At 37.4% G+C, this 22,025-nt stretch overlaps 1 protein-coding gene across 4 annotated transcripts in view; it reads right to left on the reverse strand.

Annotated features, from left to right (window-relative positions):
- Window positions 1-421: 421 nt before the first annotated feature.
- Window positions 422-22,025, reverse strand: part of LOC135212171 (AMMECR1-like protein) — a 70,248-nt gene continuing 48,644 nt past the window's right edge. For 3 of the 4 annotated variants that reach the window (XM_064245606.1, XM_064245602.1, XM_064245605.1), the window contains one exon: window positions 12,754-18,960. In XM_064245606.1, coding sequence (XP_064101676.1) covers window positions 18,925-18,960 — 36 coding nt within the window. In that variant the 3' untranslated portion in view covers window positions 12,754-18,924. Of the gene's footprint in view, window positions 2,560-12,753; window positions 18,961-22,025 lie in introns of those variants that run through there. The other variant, XM_064245603.1, reaches the window with a different exon arrangement.

Consider the following 22,025-nt stretch of genomic DNA (forward strand, 5'->3'; position numbering starts at 1 on the left):
TTTTGACCTTGTAAATGATAGAAAGGGACCTTTCAAATATAAATAACACTTGCAAATCTACATATAAGACATTCTTTGCATGAAGGATCATAATTTAGCAAACCTGAGGTCTTAACGTTTTACTGCCCACCTCTAGTCACCCCTCTATTTTTTTTATAGTTCCTGGGTTGGGGAAAAGACCCCGTCACGGAGTGTGGTGCGCTGTCTCTGACCACCTCTCACCTCGTACGCACAGGAATTGCCAGATCTCGCACATTCCTTGCTATACATTCTTTGATTGTTTTAACTGGTTACCAACTGGGACTTGGAAATTATCCTATTGTTAAGACCTCAGGTTTGTTAGCTATGAAAAATACAAATTGATTAAAGATTTGTCATTTCTTTACATGAAGGATCATAGTATATAAATGAAAAAGGAGCATCAATTACGAATGTTTACAAAAGGAAACATGGGGTACGAACAATAATCCTCTACATGAATGATCCCGACAAAAAATAAAAAAAAAAAAATTATAAAGACCTTGAATAAAGTATGGAAAACAAGGAGTCAAGTCTCTTCTGCTTGAGGGATCGTGCCTTTATACAGGATAGAGGAGAACATTCAAAATAAAAAATTACTCATGTAGCACTAGGAACCAAGAATCCTCTGCATTAAAGAACCAGAGTACATAAATAAAAGTTAAGGTCCTTAAAAATAAAAACACCTGCAACACTAGAAACTGTGGAGCCTCTTACGTATATGATAGGAAGGGACATTTGAAATGAAAAAAAAAACAAAACACTGGAAACTAAAAGCAGCCTCTGGTTAATGAAATCCTCCTCTATAAATGCAGGGAAGGAACCTTCAAAATATGAAAAGTCATGTGTGTAAAGGATCCCAACTGAATGATATTAAGGTAGTGTCCCTTTAAAATTAAACTTAAGACGTGAAACATTAAGAACAAAAATGACTGCATTAAGAATCCCAAGCATATAGCACAAAGTGACAAAAAAAAATCAGAACTAGAACAGACTGACTGGCAGGAAGGCTTCAGATAATATAAATGATAGCACAGAACAATCTAAATAACACAATGAATAGAGGAGCAATCTTTGTGAAGGACATATATGATAGAATTTAATGCTTTTTAAGATAAAAAAAATTAGAGGTCCCTGTATATGGAGGACCCAGTCTATATAGATGATATAAAGGAACTTCATGTTTAAAAATGCATTTTAATACAATCAAATCCTTTAAAAAGACCATTATAGTACAAGCAAAACTAGAAACAAAGAGCCTTGGGTATGAAGGATTCCAACACTATAAATCTTATAAAATGAACTCTGAAAATGAAAAATGACACATGCAAAATGAAAAATGATCTTGGGAATGAAGTATCCAGTATATACGTTATGTATAATGAAAAACTTTAAATAAAAAATGACACGAAATACTTTTCAACAGAAAAGATCCCACCTACAAAAATGAGAGAGTAGCTACATTCAAAACAAAAAAATATCTAGTGGAATAGAATACAAAACAAGAGTCGTCTGCATGAAAAATCTGCCTATATAAATAATAGAAAGCTGCTTTTAAAATGAAAAATAACACATGCCACACTAGCAACAAGACATAGACTAATAAAAACAAACAGTAAGAATAAAAAGTCACCAGCTGAAAGAATCCTGCTATATAAAGGATAAAAGTGGACTTTCACAATAATAAAGAAAATAAAAAGATCTAGACACCATAAATGATCGAAATGAACCATCAAAGTAATCTAGTGTCTCACATGCCAAAATCTAAATTTTCTTCAATATTACAACATGCAGAGGCCATCGAAGGAACTGATATAGCTGGGGGACTGAAAGCTGTTACAAAATAGAGGTCTCATACGACTGAAGATGTTGAAAAATTGTTGCTGAGATGTTTCTGAGGCCATCATTTGAGAAAAGAAAAAACAATTACATGCTGGCCTTTTGAAGACCACCCTTAGAACGAATGCTGGTACAGCTAGTACACAAATAGTATACTCAAAGCAAGTCTTGGGTGGTTTGAGAAATGTAAAAGTGGGATACACAGTGTACAGTATGGTGAGGAAAAGGGAGGTTGCCAATTCTGACAAAGATGGTGCTGAGGATTATCTGAAAGATGTAGAGGATGAGATTCTTGTTCCCCAACAAGTATTCAGTTGTGATGAAACAGTCTTGTTCTGTAAAAAAAAAAAAATACCAAAGAGGATCAATATCACTAGATCTCTCATACATGTTTGTACAATGGGAGAAGTGCAACGCTTTCCTAGGAAATATCACCCTGATAAAGCTGAAAGAAACCATATTATAAAGCTGCTAAATGACAGTGCTATGCCTCACTTTATGAAATATTAAAATACAAGCAAAAACAAACATCACTGAACAAATTTCCAGTGAGTGAAAAACAAAGTGAGTTTTAAGGAGAAAGTACTAAAAAGAAATATGCAAGGAAAAACCCATGAAGCAAAGTTCTCTGACATTTCTATGGAAGGGGACGTCTCCTCTTCTTCTTGTTCCTCACCTCCCTTCACATGACCACCAACTCTCCTAAGGACAGAAAAAGTGCGATTAAATTTCCAATTTCGTCTATTCTTTTAGCTTTTTAAACACGATTTAAAAGTCCTCTATATTTTTGCAATTTTTAGGCTCTGCGAGGAATTAATCCAATTCACATTGTTTCTTTAGAGACCGGCACTTGGAAAGCCTTTCGGAAAGAATAAGTTAAGAGTACAAAGGTACCAATACTACATAAATATACATACTATACTCAAACACGTGTCTTATCAAGACTCTGAATCAGTCCATACTTCTTTGTTTTTCCTTTTGGCAAGCTTCTCATGAATAAGGAAAAATTACTTGAGTGCTCCTACATGAACTTGGAAGCATTCTGGATCAAGAATGCTTCTAAATTCCTGTGGAAGTAATCAGGAATAGTTCGTTACCATTTTGATGAGCTTGCATATCCCGTTTCTTTTTTGTATTTGATGTTTCCAGCACAAGTGTCAGTTTTTGATACTATATAACATATCAAAACTTCAGCTCTGTGTTGTCACACAGCAAAACAAATTGCTTCAAAGATGAGTTAATTAAAAGCTTTGAAAAATCAAATCTTTGAAGCCAATTTTCTCAGAATGGGAAAAAATGCCTTACACTAGTTCTTCTAACTAGGGTAGAATTTTTTCTTACCCCTGAGAAACTTGTCAGAAGAGAAAAAGTAGTACAAACTGATGCAGTCTTGATAAGAAGATAGTATCTGCAAACAATGCCACTGACTTCAACATATACATGTACAGTCAAACCTCGGTTTTTGTATGCCTCTCGTTTCGTACACTTTCTCTACGAAATTTTGTGTCGGATACCGTGCGTTTCCTTGGTTTTTGTACACTTGGAAATGCTCCATCTGGGCCCCGTATCAACCGCCCAAACAAAGCATCCCATCTTCTTTCGTGACCCATTTTGCTTTTGTGTTCATTGTTTTTGTGCGTTTTTTATTCCAGTGCAACTGCTAAATAAGCCATCATAGGGCCAAAGAAAGTTCCAAGTAAAAACAGCAAAAAAGACAATAGAATTTAAGAAAGAACTTGAAGCAAAGTGTTGGAGGAAGTTGCATGCAAACCTCAGTGAGAAAATGCCTACAAGCACTGCTGTTAGTGAATTTAAGGCCAGCACAGGCTGGTTTGAAAAATTCAGAAAACACATGGGCATAAATAATGTACCTACTTCAGGGAATAAGGACAAGTTTGCAAAGAGGAATGATGTAAAATATTTTGTGGAGAATTATCATCCCAACAAAGAAGTTGTCTCCAACATGTTTAATGATGATGCTGTGTTGAACTTGAGGCAAATTTTAAAGAAACACCAGAAACAAATGTCTCTGGACAGTTTTGTTGTGCGACAGAGGTCCAATAACTCTCAAGCTGGTCCTAGTTCCAGTAAAAAATAAGAAGGGAAGTAACCTCAGATAGGGCCAATAAAAAATGAAGAGAAGTAACCCCTTGATACCTGAAGCCTTTCTGGAGGGAGATTCCCCTCCTAAACAATAAACTCTTCTTCCTCTCACTCCTCTCCATCTTCCATACACTAACAAGGGTTTTCCATAAAGATAAGAGTGATGTTAAATGTTCATTCATCCATTTCTTGAGACGCGTTGTTACCCGAAAATTGTCGTAAGCCAGAACATCATAAAAAAAACCTAAGAAAACCTAACTTTTAATGCTTTGGGTGCATTGAAAACTATTTAAACTACATTTTTATTGCATTTTTCATCAAAAAAACCTTCAAATATTGATTATTTTGCATTTTTGGTGTTATTTCTTCTGCCAGATGAGCATTGTAGGCGTCGTAACCCTGGAAATAACTTCTGATGAATATAATTGAAAAGCGCCTTAACATCGGAACGTCGTAAGCCGAACCCATCGTAACCCAGGGACTGCCTGTATATATATACAGTGGTACCTCGATACGAAATTATGAGCTTTTCGTATCTTGGACCGCATTTTACATGTAAATGGCTAATCAGTTCCAAGCCCTCCAAAAACACACCCCAGTAAATTTCATAATAAAGCTAAATTGACCTATAAACAATGAAATACTACAACAATTTGGACCATTCGATACCTAACTTAATAAGTACTGCTAATATACCTGTAAATAAAGTGTATTGGTGTACATGGTATACAAGAAATACTGTACGTACATACGTACGTATGTAGTAAAATGTGGAAGCTTACCTTTCGAGTGAGGCTATCTCCAAAAGTGGCGACAGAGGCGGACAAACGGCAGATACGTACGTATACTTAACTTTATAAAACACATAAAAAAATGTAAGGAAAACAAACTAAACTTTACGAAACACATTAACAAAACTGTAACACTTAACTTTACAAAAAACTAAAATTAAATTTTTTTATTTTTTTTATTTTTTTATTTTTTTTTTACTTTTTTATACTTTACATTTTTTTTTCTTTTACAAAATTTCAACTTCTTCACCCCTTTCAACTTTCTGTTTTTTAGTATCACTTGGTTCTTTCTTTTTGCTTACTACTCCTACTAAAGGCCTCTTTAAAAAATAACTATCCAAGGAAGATTGCTTCTGCCTACTTTTGACAATGTTCCTGAAATGACACAGGCAAACGTCATCGAACTGTGCAAGCATATGACCTGTGTAAGCCTTTTCAGGGTGTCTCTTTTCTACGAATGATTGCACCTTATGAAAAGCAGCTAGAGCATCCTTAATTTCTGCCGTTGTCATAGAGTCGTCGTCGTCCTCCTTGCCGCTGCTAGAGAACTCCTCTTGAACAACGTTATGTTGCATGGCCTCCAACTCCTTCAGGTCCTCCGTTGTAAGCTCCTCTTGGTGCTCCTCGAGAAGGTCATTGATGTCATCCTCGTCGACGACCAGCCCCATGGACTTGCCGAGTGCAACGATCTCGTCAAGATCTGGTTGCAAAACAGTTTCAGGATCGTCAACTGTTTCTGAATCTGCAGCACCAGCTTCGCCCACGTTGAATCCCTCGAAGTCTCGGGCAGATACGGCATCAGGCCAGAGTTTCCTCCACGAGGAATTCAAGGTTCGCCTCGAAACCTCCTGCCAAGCTTGGTCGATGAGTCGGATGCATATTATGATATCGAAATACTCCTTCCAAAATTCACGCAAGGTGAGGTTTGTGGTATCGGTGATGTCGAAACATCTCTTGAAAAGATGTTTCGTATACAGCTTCTTGAAGTTCGATATCACTTGCTGGTCCATGGGCTGGAGGAGAGGGGTGGTGTTAGGCGGAAGATAAAGAACCTTGATGAAGGAATACTCTGCTAGGATATCTTCCTCGAGGCCAGGAGGGTGAGCAGGGGCATTGTCCCACACCAGCAGACATTTCAGAGGGAGGCGCTTCTCTTCCAAGAATTTCTTCACTGTCGGGCCGAAACACAGATTTACCCACTTGGTGAACAAAAGCCTCGTTACCCAGGCTTTCGCATTAGCCCTCCACATCACTGGAAGCTTCTCCTTAAGCATTCTGTGGGCCTTGAAGGCTCGAGGAGTCTCAGAATGATAGACAAGAAGGGGCTTCACCTTGCAATCCCCACTGGTGTTCGAACAAAGTGCGAGCGTAAGCCTGTCTTTCATAGGCTTATGCCCGGGTAGCTTCTTCTCTTCCTGCATGATGTACATCCGATGAGGTATTTTTTTCCAAAAAAGGCCAGTCTCATCACAGTTGAAGACTTGCTGAGAACTGTAGCCTTCCTTAGTCATCATCTCGTTGAATGTCTTTTTAAAGGCTTTGGCCGCTTTTGTGTCCGAGCTGGCCGTCTCCCCATGCCGCACCACCGAATGGATGCCAGTCCGTTTACGGAATTTCTTGAACCACCCACGCGAAGCCTTGAAGTCTGGAATTGGCGTTGATGTCCCTTCTCCTCCGTCGTCTTCGGCCTGGGCAATCAAATCGCCGAAAACAGCGCTGGCCTTGTGGCAGATTGCTGTCTCCGTTATCGTATCGCCAGCGATTTCTTTGTCTTTTATCCAAACAAGAAGAAGCCTTTCCATTTCATCGTGCACGTGGGTCCTATTGCTGGACAAAATAGTGACGCCCTTGCAAGGTGTAGCTGCTTTGATGACATCCTTCTGCTTAAGGATTGCCTATTGTCGACGGATTTTGGCTGTATTCATTGGTGATCACACTCAATCGCATACCAGCTTCATACTTCTTGATAATCTCCATCTTCGTCTCCAAAGAGAGCATCCTCTTCTTTCCGTGAATTTCAACTTTCTTGGGACCCATGACTACGTATATACTGTACGTAATTATGTTATGTAGTACGTATATGTATGTAGTAAAGTTCTCACACAACATGATAAAGTATACTACGTACAACGAAATCACAAACGTATTTACGTTAATAAATTACATCGTTAGAACGAACAAATACCGCGTGTACGATACAGATGATGCCGTGCAGTGGCCGAAGAAGCACGCCGCTACGTAGATGCATCATGGGAGGGATGCTGACCAATAGGAGAGAAGGATCTCATGGCGGTGACTATCATCAGGAACCAATGGGAGAGCGGGAGGATGGTGGCGAGTCTACTCAGTTGGCGGCGCGCGAGTTTCTAAATTGTTATCGGTGGTCCGGGCGAATCTCGGACTTTACAGCAACAACCTTTCATATCTTGAACAATTTTCGTATGTAGAGCCGTAAAATTGTTCATATTTGCTTTCGTATCTCGAGTTTTTTGTAAGTTGAGCCTTTCGTATCTCGAGGTACCACTGTATATATATATGTATGTATGTGTGTGTATGTTTGTATATATACACACACAATGGCATTGTTCACATATACTATCTTGTTTTCAAGACTTTGAATCAGTCTGTACTTCTTCTCTTCAGGGAAGCTATATGTACAGACAGCCCTTGGTTAATAGCAGTATCAGTTAACGGCTATCTAGTTTTACGACGCCTGTCTAGAGATGCTGTTAACTGGATTTTCAGTGCCGATCTCTGGTTAGCAGCGCCAATTTCTAGTTAACAGCACCGCCAATCTCTGGTTAATGGCGCCGTTAAGCAGGTTTTTAGTGCTGTTATCACTGATTTTCGGTTAGCAGCATCGGCTGGGAACGGAACCCCTCCTGTTAACCAAGGGCTTCCTGTACATAAATATATGCATTAGAGGCAGTCCCTGGTTATCAGTGATCCGGTTTTATGGGGCTTGTCTAGCGCCAAAAATTGCTGAAAATCGGGAAACTGTTTGAGCGCCGATCTGTTCAAGTATGAGCACTGAATGAATTTTTCTCATAGGGAACAATGTAAATTAGATTAATCCCTTCCAGACACTAAACAATACACAAAATTAATACATTTTAATTCAAATTTACACGTACAATATACCGTTTGTTTTTTTTGTTTGTATGGTGTTTTTACGTTGCATGGTTATTCAGTGGTTATTCAGCAACGGAACCAACGGCTTAACGTGACTTCCGAACCATGTCAAGAGTGAACTTCTATCACCAGAAATACACATATCTCACCCCTCAGTGGACTGTCGTGATTGCTACAGATAACATGAAAAGATGTGACAATTATTCTGAAGTATTAATACCTTTACATTACTTGGGGAAAATTTCACTTCCAACAACACCTGATATTAGGCCTTGGTTGTGCACCTGCAGCTATATTTCTTTCTGCATGGCGTATTAAAAGTGGGCTTAATTCCAAGAAAAAGTCAGCTGATTCCCAGACATATGTATATTTCAACTGCAATTACAATACCTTATTCTAGGATGTATTGCACATTTGCTGCTACTTCGATCATCCTCTAACAAGACATTTTTGTACTGTGTTACTGAATGCAATTAGAAAGGTTATGGTCACAACAGAGTGACTTTTCAAAGAGTAAAGAAAATGGCAAAGATATAATGTGAGCCATTACCACTTAAATTGTCTGTGTTTAATGAAACACTGATATTACTGATGCTCATTTCTGAGTGCTTCGTTTCATTTCACTTATACACAGAAGAACATTATAAACCTATGAACACATAATATCAGCTGCTGAGACACAAGGTTTTGAAGTTGGTATTTAGGCATTATTGCAATGGTGTCGATGAACTTTTCAAGGATATGGGCTCAGGTTTCATCTGCAGGTTTTGTAAAAATGAAACAGCCTAACAATCTGGTAATAGACTGAAGAATAATTTTAAAAGGTGGGTAGGGCTTGCTGGATGTGGAATCCTTTAATGATTGGTTTTCTTGTTCCAGACAGAAAAATATTTCAAGGTTTGTGATAAAAATATACATATTTTTAAGGGAACAAAAAAACTCAAATTAAGCTATAAAGCAGGAGTATTTTAGCAGACCACGTCAACAACTAGGGACAGGAAATAAAGACAGAGTGGTCCCTACATCTTCACAAGGGAGGTGGGCTTTTTAGACTTTAGGGAACTGGTGATCAACCTGTTTGCAACACAGCTAAACAGAAAGCTCCCAACGTTCTGCTCTCCCATTGCAGACCCCTTAGTTGACCCTAGAGGATGTCTTCCAGTACCCTGGGACAATTTGGATGTCTGTACCTTTCCTCCTTTCAGTTGCCATTCCAGCTGAAGTCTTTCTCAACTCAGAGAACAGCCAACCCCCACCTGCCCATCACATCAAACTTCCAGTCAGACCAGACAATCCTACTCTCCATCCGCAACCCAAGCACCTTTTAGGTCACAGACTCCTTAGGCATCCTTCAGCCCCCAGCAAGACAAGGTATCTGCAGATGAGGTTTTCTTTCCTCCACTTCTTATGAACCTTCCAGTAAGGCTTCCTCCACTGGAGGCTTAGGTCATTATTGCTCTACATTTCAAGTATCACCTGCTGTTGCCTGGACCATGCTCTTTCAGGCCTTATGCTCATGATAGAAGTTTTGGGCTTTAGACAATGAGGTCTTGTCTACACTTAAGGATGCAGCAATTGAGGAAGTGGATTTCAAGTAGTTTGGCTCTAAAGACAACCTCCTTTAGGATGAAAATGGTAGAATCCATGGAGAGACCAATTTGGGTCATTTGACCTTTAGGACCAAACTTCAACATCCATATTCACCTGTCCTTAGGGAAAATATCTTCAGTTTGGATTAGGGTGGGGAGGGGTGGAGCATACTATAGCTGGTTCACTTCAGGTAGATTCCTGGGTGAGCCATATATCTACAAGACGTTTGTTTGGCAGGCGCCGATTGGCTGGCTGGGAGCTGCCTACCTCCCGGTACCAGCCAATCAGCGGCTGCCAAACAAACGTCCCGTAAACATACGGCTCATCCAAGAATCTACCTTAAGTGAACCAGCTATAGTTCTGTGCCCAGAGCTTTGGACTATTAACAAGTTTGCAGGTCAACTGGAAGAAATCTCAAAGCAGATGCTATCTGCTTTGAGATGCTTAACCCTATTCAAGAACCTGTGCGTCAGTCAGAAGAATTCATTGGCTGTCATCAGCACTTAGCCTGTTTCTTTCCTGCCTACCCAATCCTAGCAGGAAACAATCAGGCATTTGGTATTGTTGGAGAAGTTGGTGCCCTACAGTCACTCCAGTCCACACTATCCAACTGCAGCTTATGTGATGCTTGAAGGCTTCAATAAAGTCAAACTTCCCAGTACCAGTGATGGACAATCTCTGGTGAGTCCCTGTTTCTCTGGACCATAAGTCCTGTTCAAAGGGGGAGAAACACCTTCACAAAGTGTTACTATATTTGAAGGTCGCTTTTCTTGGCCTCCATGTAAACGAGACCTCCTTCAAGAGTCGCAACATCAGACTCTGAACAACACCTCTGCTACTCCATAACACAAGAATCAGGGGAGCACCCACTTCAGTTAATTGTGCCATCTGGTGCTTGAGGTTTTTGGGTAGAGGAGCATGAAGTTACCACTGCCAGGGGACTGAAATATGGTTGTCAGTGCCCTGGGCAGGAAATTTAAGAGCTTCTTTTCTGAGTGGTCATTACATCTGGATAAATGCAGGATGATTTGGGACTTGAAAATACAAGTGTTTAAGGATTAAACATCCCCCTTCTTCCTCAGGGAAGTACTGCAAAGCTGCAAGCATCAATGAACATGTGGACATTCCCCAAAATCTATTGCTTCAATACCAAATTATATTAAAAAAATGAAGCTTCCTCCTCCCACCCTCATCTATTCTCACTGGCAATTGTCAAAATCACAAATACAGATGCAAGTAATAATTTTTCATTGGCCTTAAGTTTAACAAAGATCCGCACCATGGGCTTTCATACATTTGCAGGTATGTGCTATAGCAAAATAAATGTTTCACATCATAAATCTTGAGACACAACAAACCCAACTGGTGTTAATGTAGATTACTACACAAAAAGAAGGGTTATTTTGCTGCTAAACAAAATTAAGATCTTGAAGCAGCGAGAGGGGTCTAGCATTACTCATAAATAGTGCTAATACTAAACTAAAGGGAGGTGCAATTAAGGCTTATTCAAAGGAATCCTCCTCAACTATTGTGCACAGAAGTATTCTCAGTTAATAAACCCAAGTAATTCATTAAAATTAAGTTATGTGACTTACCTGAGAGGATAGAAGCTATGGGTAATTGCAATAAGATAATCAACGCATAAGATATGACAACCTGCTATATATGTTCTGTAATTCCTGAAGAACTCCACTTCCTGTCATAAAGTTACCAAGGTTATGTAACTTACGGTTAAAGTAAGAGTGCCATCTGATTAAATTAGTTGTTAAAAATGAAAAACCTTATATCATTTTGTATTTTACATAACTAACAAACCTTCGGTCTTAGTGTAAGAATAAATTCTCTGGTGCCAGCTCTTGTTCGGATAAAAACAACAGGAGTTGGTGGCAACTGGCATCAACCAATAGGGGACAGCGGAAGCTACATGACTTGCCTTACCCCACCTGCACATAATCAATTCAGTTTCCTTCAAGCCCAGGAAAATATGAGGGGTGGCTTGAGGTGAGCCATATACGTTAAGATCAAAGGTCTGTTAGTTATGAAATACAAATTGATCTAAATTTTGTCATTTGTTCACATAAGGAACAAACCTTGGTATGATGGAGTTAATCTCTCTATTGCCTGCTGGTAGAGGAGAAAAAGAAAGAGAAAGGAAGAAGACCAGCCATCTCATTCACTCCCATTTTCATACCCACCATCACAGGTTAAATACTAACTGTCCTGCCAGAGGCATTGGATGAGCTACACAACTTGTTGAGCAGCCACCACCAGACCCAAGAAAAAAAAATGCCCTCGGACCTGTGGGCTACATTCTGCAATTAGCAGGATGTGAAGGTGGTTTGGTGAAGCCATGTACTAACTGCCTTCAAATCCTGTGAACCAATAAGTTCTTGAAAGCGATGGTAGGGCCTATGCCCCGAACTGTATGGTCAACTCGTGAAGATGATGGGGAAACAATAGCCCCGATTAAAAAAAAAAAAAAAAAAAAAAAAAAAAAAAAAAAAAAAGTGGCATTGGTGGGCAGGAAGTGCTAAATAACCAGCTTCTTGAGAAGAGAGGCACTGAAACATCTTGCTACAAAGATGCCTAGAGAGAAACTGAGCTGATGATGTGATTATAAGGTAAGGCAGGTTGCATAGCTTCATCCGTCTCCTCTATTGGCCAACCCAGTTGCCATCAACTTGTTTGCTTTAAACCGCACTCCAGCTAGTGCCAGAGAATTTATCATTACACTAAGACCAAGGTTTGTTCCATGTATGAACATAATTGTTTTGGTCATCACTCACAGCTCTTTGCAGTGATCTCTTATTTCACAAACATAATATGATATTCTCAATTACTATTTTCTAAAGTAACACTGAACATAAATAATCTTTCCTCTATATTAACTAGGTATTTTCAATTGAATTCAAATCTCACGCACAAGAGAGCTAAGAAATGTACATGACAGCAGAACCAAAAACTCTTGCAGAAGGAGCAAGTCTGGATTTTATAATTGTTATACAGACATGAACTGAAAAGTTTATATCAATGAATAATATTACTTGCTTTGGAAATAATTGCACAAGAGTGATATATATGACCATACTCAAGCTTGTATTTTTCACATTTATCTTCCTGATGGATGCATCCTTACATGGTATATATGCCTTCTTTTAGCAAAAAATAATAAGTGTGGTTTATGTTACGAAAAGGCACTTGCTGATATTCTGGCATTTGTTGTCATTGGATACATCCAATGTAAACTATAAAAAAATAACAAGACAAAAATTATAACACCTGGTGAAAAAGGGCTTTATTTTCATTGGAGATTCTGAAGTGAATTACAATAACTTTCTACCTGTGAAATGTATTCTACAATTTCTATATAAAATGCAAAAGTTCTCATATCATACAACATTCACTTATGTTACAAAGAGCCACACACAAAAAACTCTTAATCAAACAAACAAAAAGTAAAAAAAAAAAAAGACGCTATGAACAAAACTAAACTAAAATGCTTTCCGTTTAAAGGTTGTTCCTGAAGAGGATGTACATCACAAATAATTTCTAATGGCAAAAAGATTATTTTCAAAATATTGTCATGAATATATGAAATTTCATCAATTATAAATTAAAGATATATGGCAAAGGTAACAGAAAGGGCTAAGCCAGCAGAACTTGTATGAGACATAGATCACACTGGTCTTCTGAATGAAAGCAAACAGAAAATGATTGAAAAGAGCTTGAAAAATTTGGCAATAAATGTTTTCTCACTGAAGGTTATGTTTTGTTCATACGTACATCCAAACAAAAACTTAGGGTATCAGCCACCTTAGACCTCACCAAGATCACTGTAAAGGCTTAACCACCTCCTTCAGAAAAATAAAAAAAATACAACAAAAATCAAAACAGTGTGTAAGGCCTAAACTGACTTCACCTAAGATCATTTATGCTACAAGAGGCCACTCCAGAAACAAGACAATCAAGAAAATTTGTCTCAGAGAGAATAACTAGGTAATAAATCTGAAAACCAAGATCATCTTAAATGCAAAATTTTTCATAAAATCTGAACTAATAAACCTTTTATACAAATGGCTGGGTTTCTTTAAAACATCTGCTACTTTCAGCATAGTTTGATGTGATAATGTTTGTGGAGTTGCCCAAGGGTCCCCAGGCTGGCAGAAGGCACCAATATTCAAGACTCGTGTGACATATGATATTAAAGTACTGTACTTAATGCACAAGTAGCCCTTTGGGGATCCAGCTTGGTAATGGAAGGCCCACATTATTATTCCAAAGTCCTGATAATCACTGTTTTCATCTCCCAACAACTGCTTGCCAAACACATGCAAAGCATCCAATGATAATTATTTCTTATTAATCATAGGTAGATTTTTTTTCATTACTGATCCCAATCAAAGCAAAATAGTAGTCAATCATGCTAAAATTTTCTGTCATCAATAGCTATTTAGCACATATGGGAGCATGCTTCAAAAGGCTTGCCATCCAATTCATAACACTTCTTATCTTCCGTATTCACTTCTAATTTAAATTTGTAGCTCACATGACAAACTCCAACTTAGAGAAATACCAAATATTCTCATAGATATCTTGAATTACAATCTCTCCCACATGAATACTGTAATGCCATGCCTAGGACAATAACTTTGTTAATTCAATTCTAAATTAACATCTCTTTCTACATCACAATAAAATCTCTGCCAATTGTATATAGATATATATATATACTATATATATATTTATATATTCACCAAATCTACTCATTGTAAGTCAATACTAAGTAAGATTTTGGGGCCAATAATCAACAGATTACCATATATTCTTAATGCTGTTCACAGAAAAGCATAAAATCTTGAAAACTGATATGAAAATTTAGCACAAAGAAAATATTGTATTCATGATGACCACCACCCAAAAATGACTAACTTGCCAATTCACGACTTTAACTTTCAAGCTTAACATCTGAGAACAAAAACATCACCAAAGCTGTACCTTTTGAATGCTTACCCAAGATTATAGTATGTATAATGCCTGGATAGATTTTGATATCCTAAGAAAAATGATTAACATGCATAAAATTCTTATATACTTTGAAATGCAGTTACACAAGCATTGTATCATAATACAGTATGTAGTTCTGAATTATAATATGAGGTTTACTAGAAACTTTGATCCTATTCAAAACTGAAATTTGAATGAGAGGTACATCTGGCCACAAATGTGGTGGTCAACCATTTTGCAACTAACCGGTCTACAAATCATGTCTACAATATTTCTGATAACTTTTGAATTTAGCTTTTATTTAACTCTCAGTATTCTTGTATTTAATTTTTGAAAACCTATCATCAAATTAATCATCACTTGTATAAAGTATAAATGCACATACCATACAGGCGCACCCAATTCATACCCTTCAAAAGTGAAACACACTGGTAGTGGTCATTCTGCTACATACAAAGTTCAAAACCCAGTTTCCCTGTCACTAATGTACTTTTTCTCATTAATAGTTTTATGCTAAGTACAGTAAATCAAGCAAATTTCTGTTAATGACTACAACTCCTTATAACAGAAAATATATTTTTTCTATTACGTTCTACTGAAACAATCATTCAAAACTTGACTTTCCTCTCTCTCTCTTTTTCTCAGACTCTCAATATATCTGCACTGCAAATAGATAATAACTATAAATTCAAGAGATATAGCAATGAATAACATTTATCATAAAGTACTTATAAATTACTTACACCTCAGTGAAAATTCAGCTAAACTGCATACAAACAGAACAAAATTATGTGACTTTAGTGCTTCACCACACATGGTACTCAGGATTTAAAAAACAATATATTCAACATATGAGCACAATTCACACAATTTCCACCATTAGCTGCCTTTGCCAAAGGACAGGTCACTAGTGCTCAACAACATACAAATACACAATGGCAGTGGTTTGGTTTTGTCTTCAAGTCTTTTATCTTACACCTATGTAAGAAATGTATGAGGCATATTCCTTCTAAAAAATGGAAAGGGAGAGCTACTTCACAATCTGCTATTATAAAATTGCACCTTCGTATTGTAAAAGATGACAACATGTCACAGAAACAAATCTATAAAACTTATCTGAGAACTAAACTTGAGAGAAGTCTGCTGACAGCTTCAATAATAAACTATATTTGCATATATCAAAATGCATACAATAATAATAAATTTGGCACAGCACAACAGGAATTGGAGGTGGCTGCATCATCTAGAGAGGATGAAGTTTCCAGACAGTGATTCATCATTAAAAATACTCAAAGCATAAAATAGTGACATCAATAATTTACCCTACCTCTTTGAAAATAGTTAACTGAAATTTCAAACTTCGTTTACTACATTAAATAAAAACAAAACTTTTGATGTGCCACTAAAGTTGCTACAGATGGATATCCTTCTCAAAATAAAAGTAAAAGAAACTAAACAATGACATTCCCTCAAAAAACGGTGCAATAGTGTTGAGATGACCAAAATTATAATATAGTACAAAAGCAAAAATCCTACAGCTTAAAACATTCATGATAACTAAATGCAACAGGCACACATTAAAACTGCCTGCTACATCCCTGAAACAAACCTATTACATAAATAAAGGCACAAGCCACGAAGGAAAGTGAAACACTGTAGCAGCTGCAAGATCTTTCGAAAGACCTTGCAGCTACTCCAGTGTTTCACTTTCCTTCGTGGCTTATGCCTTTATTTATGCATTTATCACGTTCCAAACTTTCGTGATTCAGTTATTCAAACCTATTACATGTTGAAAATCTTCCATTTAACTTTTTGTGACCAGATTTACCTATCATGAAATTTTGTGATTCTACCTCACAGTCCAACACAATATTAAGTACTCTTATGAAAATAAAGTAATTTATTGAATTTTTCACATGTTCAAGTCATGAAAAAATTATGCATACAATGTACACTTAATTCATACATGCACAAAACCTGTGTACCCCCAAAGACTATTCTAAGACCTTACATCAACTTTCCCCTAAACAAGCATGCAGGAAACCTAGAGGATTTTTTTTATCAACTTTTTAACTTTAGTTTTTTTCTTTAGCAATTTTGTTGCATTTTTTATTTTTTTTTTTTTCAAACCTAACATCAACTTAAGATCTGGTTTAAGTACATTCTATACCTAATTAAAGTAAACATTTTAATCTGTCATAAAAGACTTTTATGAATTCAATTAAAATGTAAATTTGCTCCATTACAGAACCAAAGCAAATTCCAATGTATTATGACAAAGTTGATTAGTCAATATTGCTTCTGATGATCATTCATTGAATGTTGTTAATTAGTATATTATATGCCCAAATTAAATTTTGTTGTTCATCACTGTATTTTCTATGAGTCAGCATCATCTGTGGAATTTGATTACCTTTCTCAAACTCTGAGGAATGTTGGTGACTATCTAATGTTCAGCTAATTCCAAAAGATGGTTTACTATTTGCACCATTTTTCCATGTTCAACAAAAAATGCACTCATGCCTAAATGAGCAACCATGGTGCCATCCTCAGAACTAGAGGCATGATAGGAGCCACTACCTTTCATTCTTGGCACTACACAACTGCCATTTCAAGCCACCTTTGGTATAGTCTATCACATGTTATCACTGAGATGCACTTGGTATAGTTTGGTAACCTCCCGTCAAATTAGCTGCTGCAGACGAGGTGGGTTGGCATTAATGTTTTAGTGGGAATGTTTCATTTTCTAAACACCTCTTAGTCATCCTAATATATCAACTATTCCCACACAACAAACATTATAACTGTAATGTAATAACCGTATAAAATGCATGTCGTTTACTAGTTTTTCATGTATCAACAACAATGTACATGAGATCTTTTCAATAGTTAGTTAAGAGTGAGCTGTACAAGACACCATGCTCACGACTAGGCAGTCTGATATTACAGTATATAAAATTAGCGGCAAACAAACCTCGGTAGATGATGAGTAATGCTAGTAGCTCTTGTTGCACCTTTATGTATGGCTTGTTGACCATAAAAACTTAAACTATCAGCTTCATAAAAATCTACTGGTGTACAAAAGAAAAATCCCATATCCAACAATGTCTTTTTCATAACATTTATTTTTCTTATTGAACTTCTAACTCATCAGAATGTGAAGAGCTTTGTCAGCCGCTGAATGTGAAAGACTGGTGTGGGTTGGGCTATATACATGCCCTATGATCACAACACAGGCGGACGGGAGTGGGAAGGCCAGCTGTACAAATAAGAAAACTAATAATGATAACTACAATAATAACTAATAACAATAATAATGGAATAATAATAAAAATGACAAATAATGTAATGAGCATCATAATAAAAATGTGCTTTTTATCAAAATGAGCTGACCACTTTTCCAGACTCCACACACTACGTAATGTTTTTCATAAGCGCAATACCATGTCACCTGTAGATCAGAGTGTTTCTCCTGACTGTATATATTCTTGTTCATCATAGCAGTTCCTATATTAAAAATCAGCTTCTTTATTTCTCTCCTCAATCATATGCTTTTTATTTATCTTCTCACAGCAACCAGCTCGTCTTGATGTTGAGCAGGAGTATTTGATTCAGATCAAGCATGAGATAAATGATAATGGCACTTTTTTGTAACTTAGCAATTAAAGGGGCTTCTGAAAACCATACTTTTACTTTTTCAGCTTGCTCATAGGATATGGAATAATTAAAAATAAAATGAACAAACTTAAAGATAACATTCAACACTAATCCAGTAATAGACTAACATAACCAATACCAACCATCAAGAGTTAAAAAGGCCCCTTAAAAAGTCCGCCAGCCTGTTGGATGCTCTACGTAAACCATCCATGCATCCTTCTCCCCCTTGTAGGGGGCCTCCACGGTGAGAGCACCAAGCAGGGCACCCACCATGATTCATTAGTGCCACATCTTGAGCTGGAGGCCCACACACTGCCAGTTCATTATGCCCTGAGCTGGTAACACACAAGAGAGATGCGCCAAGCCCTGAGTTGCCCACTAAGTCAAAACCCAGTGGTGGTGTGTTGGTAGTGGTTGTTGTGGTAGTTACAGTTGCTGAGGCTCTACCACTGCTGTTGATACTGCTGCTGCTGCTACTACTACTGCTGCCTCTAGCTGAGTAGTGGTGAAGGTGATGAAGAGGTGATGGGGGAGATCTTAGATTGTGATGATGATTATGGAGGTGGTTGCTATGAGGAAGAAGCTGATGATGAGCATTACTGTGATGAACCAACATTGGGCTGGTGCTGTTTTGGTATTGCTGGAATGTGGAGGGCTGCTGGTGTTGATATCCAGGGTGACCAGTTTCTCGAACACCACATCCACTACCATTACTAATTCGATTCAAAAAGCCACTTTTACTCCCTCCACCAATATTTCCACATCTCCCATCTTTCATATTCAGCGAATGCTAGCACCGACGATTCCTCCAGTAGTTCATGTAATCCTGAAGAAGTATCAGTAATGGAAAAATCTTAGCAGTGTGATAATACAAATGGCAAATAATCTAGCATCTGCGATTCTTTTTCCATATACTGTACAATCTGACCTTTTTATCAAACATAAATGATTACTTTCTCTGGTTTAGTTCTTTCAAAAATATTCCAACTTAATTTCAATACTATACAGTCCACTAAAAGGATTTTAATGTCTACCCTATTAAATATTTTTTGAAATTTTTATCTGGTACCTACTTATGCAATGAACTTCACTAATATTAAACATTTCATCAATAAAAGATAGTTATGGATAAATGTGTTACTTTATTCAATTTTAACATAACTCATACTAAGTACAGCTGTAATAGCCTATTTGACTTATGCAAATGGATACTGTGAGTGTAACACTTAGCCTAGGTCAACAGTTCACACATGCACATTTTGTATTTCGTGTATGGCAAAACAATATGGTAACAACTGATACAAAGTTGCTGTATAAAAAATACTCTAATGATAAAACCATGGTAGGCTGTGGGTAAAGACAGGTAAGCTACCTACCTACCGATTTGTCATTTACAAGAGAGAGGGAGAAAAAAAAGGGGTTGCATTCTTTATTCAGTGTATTTATTATGCAGTATATATTTGTTACAAATATGGCAAAACGGTAAATAATTGCCTTCTGCATAAAGTTTTCAGTTTATAGTATTAAGTGGTCCCCCCGTAATCAAGGGGGATGCGTACCAGAGCCCCCGTGAATAGTTGGAACCCCTATAAAAACTCTGAAAACAGCCTATTTTGCTAGTTAAAACTCAAGAAAAACCAAATAAAATTTTTATACTGGTTTTTTAATAGTTTTATCACAAAAAGTGCATTTTATGATGAAATTGATAAAAAAAAACAGAATTTCTGGATATTTCTCATAGAAAAATACTGCGAATAGGCGAATTTTCCGCAAATAATCCGGGGAAATGTTCCAGAGAGAAATCCGCAAATGTATGAGTCCGCGAATTCGGAGAACGCAAATACGGGGGGTCCACTGTAATGTTTATTGCTTATATGCATATACAGTTATGTAGTATTGACAAGATTAGGAAAGAAGGGTACAGAATTACCCTGGAACACCCATAGATTTTTTTAACCTGCCCTTAACTGGATTTTGCCATTCAATGCGGCCTTGGCTCTACCAATCCAGATATTTGAGGGATTACTATAAATAAATTCAATGACAGCAGGCAAACAGCTATACATTCCAACAGGGGTTCCAGCAAGACAACAGCTCACATGATCAAATTATTAAGAGACGTTTCGTGCCCCAAGACATTGGCACATCATCAGTCTGGAATAAAATTTATTTTTTTAAAAAACTTTAGTTTTATGTTTTTTAAAAGAAGAAATTTTATTCCAGACTGATGATGTGCCAATGTCTTGGGGCACGAAATGTCTCTTAATAAATTGATCATGTGAGCTGTTGTCTTGCTGGAACCCCTGTTGGAATAAATAAATTCATATATATATATATATACACACTCAGGTAGTCCTCAGTTACTAGTGTTCTCGGTTATTGGCAATTCAGTTTTACAGGGCTTGTCTAGCATCAGCACCAATTTTTGGTGCTGATGTGCCGATTTCCACTTATCAGCGCAGATAATTGGGTATTGGTGCCAATACATACCTAACAGGGGCGTCAATAACCAAAAATTTTCAACTTTTGGTTTATATGTACACAAGCAGTCACCACTTAACGGTGGAATCTGTTAACGGTGTTTCGGATTTAAGACTCTTGGCTAACAACGTCGTTAGCCAGATTTTTAGTGCCAGTAAGCGTTGGTTATCGACGGGAGTTCGATTCTTGGCGGGGGGCTGATAAGTGAAAACTGCCATTAACCGAAACTCGGCGATTCATGGCACTTATGGCGCCGATATCCGGTTAATGGCACCTCTACTAGGTATGTTATGATGCCATAACTCTATTATCGGTGCTGGAACTTGGCGTGTTATGGTGCTATAAATCGCCAATTTTACAGCGCAAGATAAGAACCTTAAAACCGGATTGCTATTAACTGAGCCCACTGATAACCAGGGCCTGCCTGAATTGGTAAGCAATTTTTAGCACTGGTAAGTGGTTTATTGGTGTCGGTAAGCAGTTTATAGTTGCCAATCAGTGCTTAAAGCATGGCAAACACCATTTACTACAGTAATTATTGGGATGCTCCAATTAACGACAATTTTCGACTATCAGGCTTCGGCTGGGAACGGAACCCGTTGTTAACAAGGGATACAGGCAGTCCCCAGTTATCGGTGAGGGTTTCGTTCTCATTCTCAGCGGGGTGCTGATAAGTGAAAACTGCCATTAACTGAAACTCAGTGATTTATGGCACTGAGTTTCGGTTAAAATACAGGAAGTTGCGTACGTATAACCATCTTAGTTTGTTTCAATATTTTTTTATTTATTTTGTTTATTCTAGAGTGTGTGTGCAGCCTTGACAAGTTCAGCAAATATCACCTGTAAGCTACAATATAGTTCAAAGCTTCAAGTAATACAATGTGTACAGTACTGAAGTTAGTGTACTGTAAACAAGTTTACTTTGTACGTACGTATACTTTAGGTCAAGAAAATATGTACAAATTTCAGTTCACCCAGTATAATGTAGGTTATGAAAATACTGTATGTACAAATTTCAGTTTACTCATTATATACTGAAGGTTAAGAAAATATATACAAATTTCATTAAGTACAGTACGTATTATGTATTATAATGTAATTTGGTATTTTCATCTCCTGAATTAGTATATACGTATAGTGATCATTTTTGAGATAAGACCCATAGAAAATTCGCAAATTAGTGAGAGTTCCCCAAGTGGAAAAGTGATTGTACTATGTATTGTGTTCCACAATAATCTGTGACAAAGTGAAGCGCAAAAATGTGGGGTCCTACAGCAACTGTCTCAGCTCTCTACATCCCACCAGATGTAACAACAGCGTACGTTGGTTATTCTCATTACATGCCAGGTCTGTGCAAAATAAACATCCACACCAGTCCCATGCCTTTTCGTCATGGAAAGTGGGTGGGTT

Source organism: Macrobrachium nipponense, chromosome 40 (assembly GCF_015104395.2).
Source record: "Macrobrachium nipponense isolate FS-2020 chromosome 40, ASM1510439v2, whole genome shotgun sequence".
NCBI lineage: Eukaryota > Metazoa > Arthropoda > Malacostraca > Decapoda > Palaemonidae > Macrobrachium > Macrobrachium nipponense.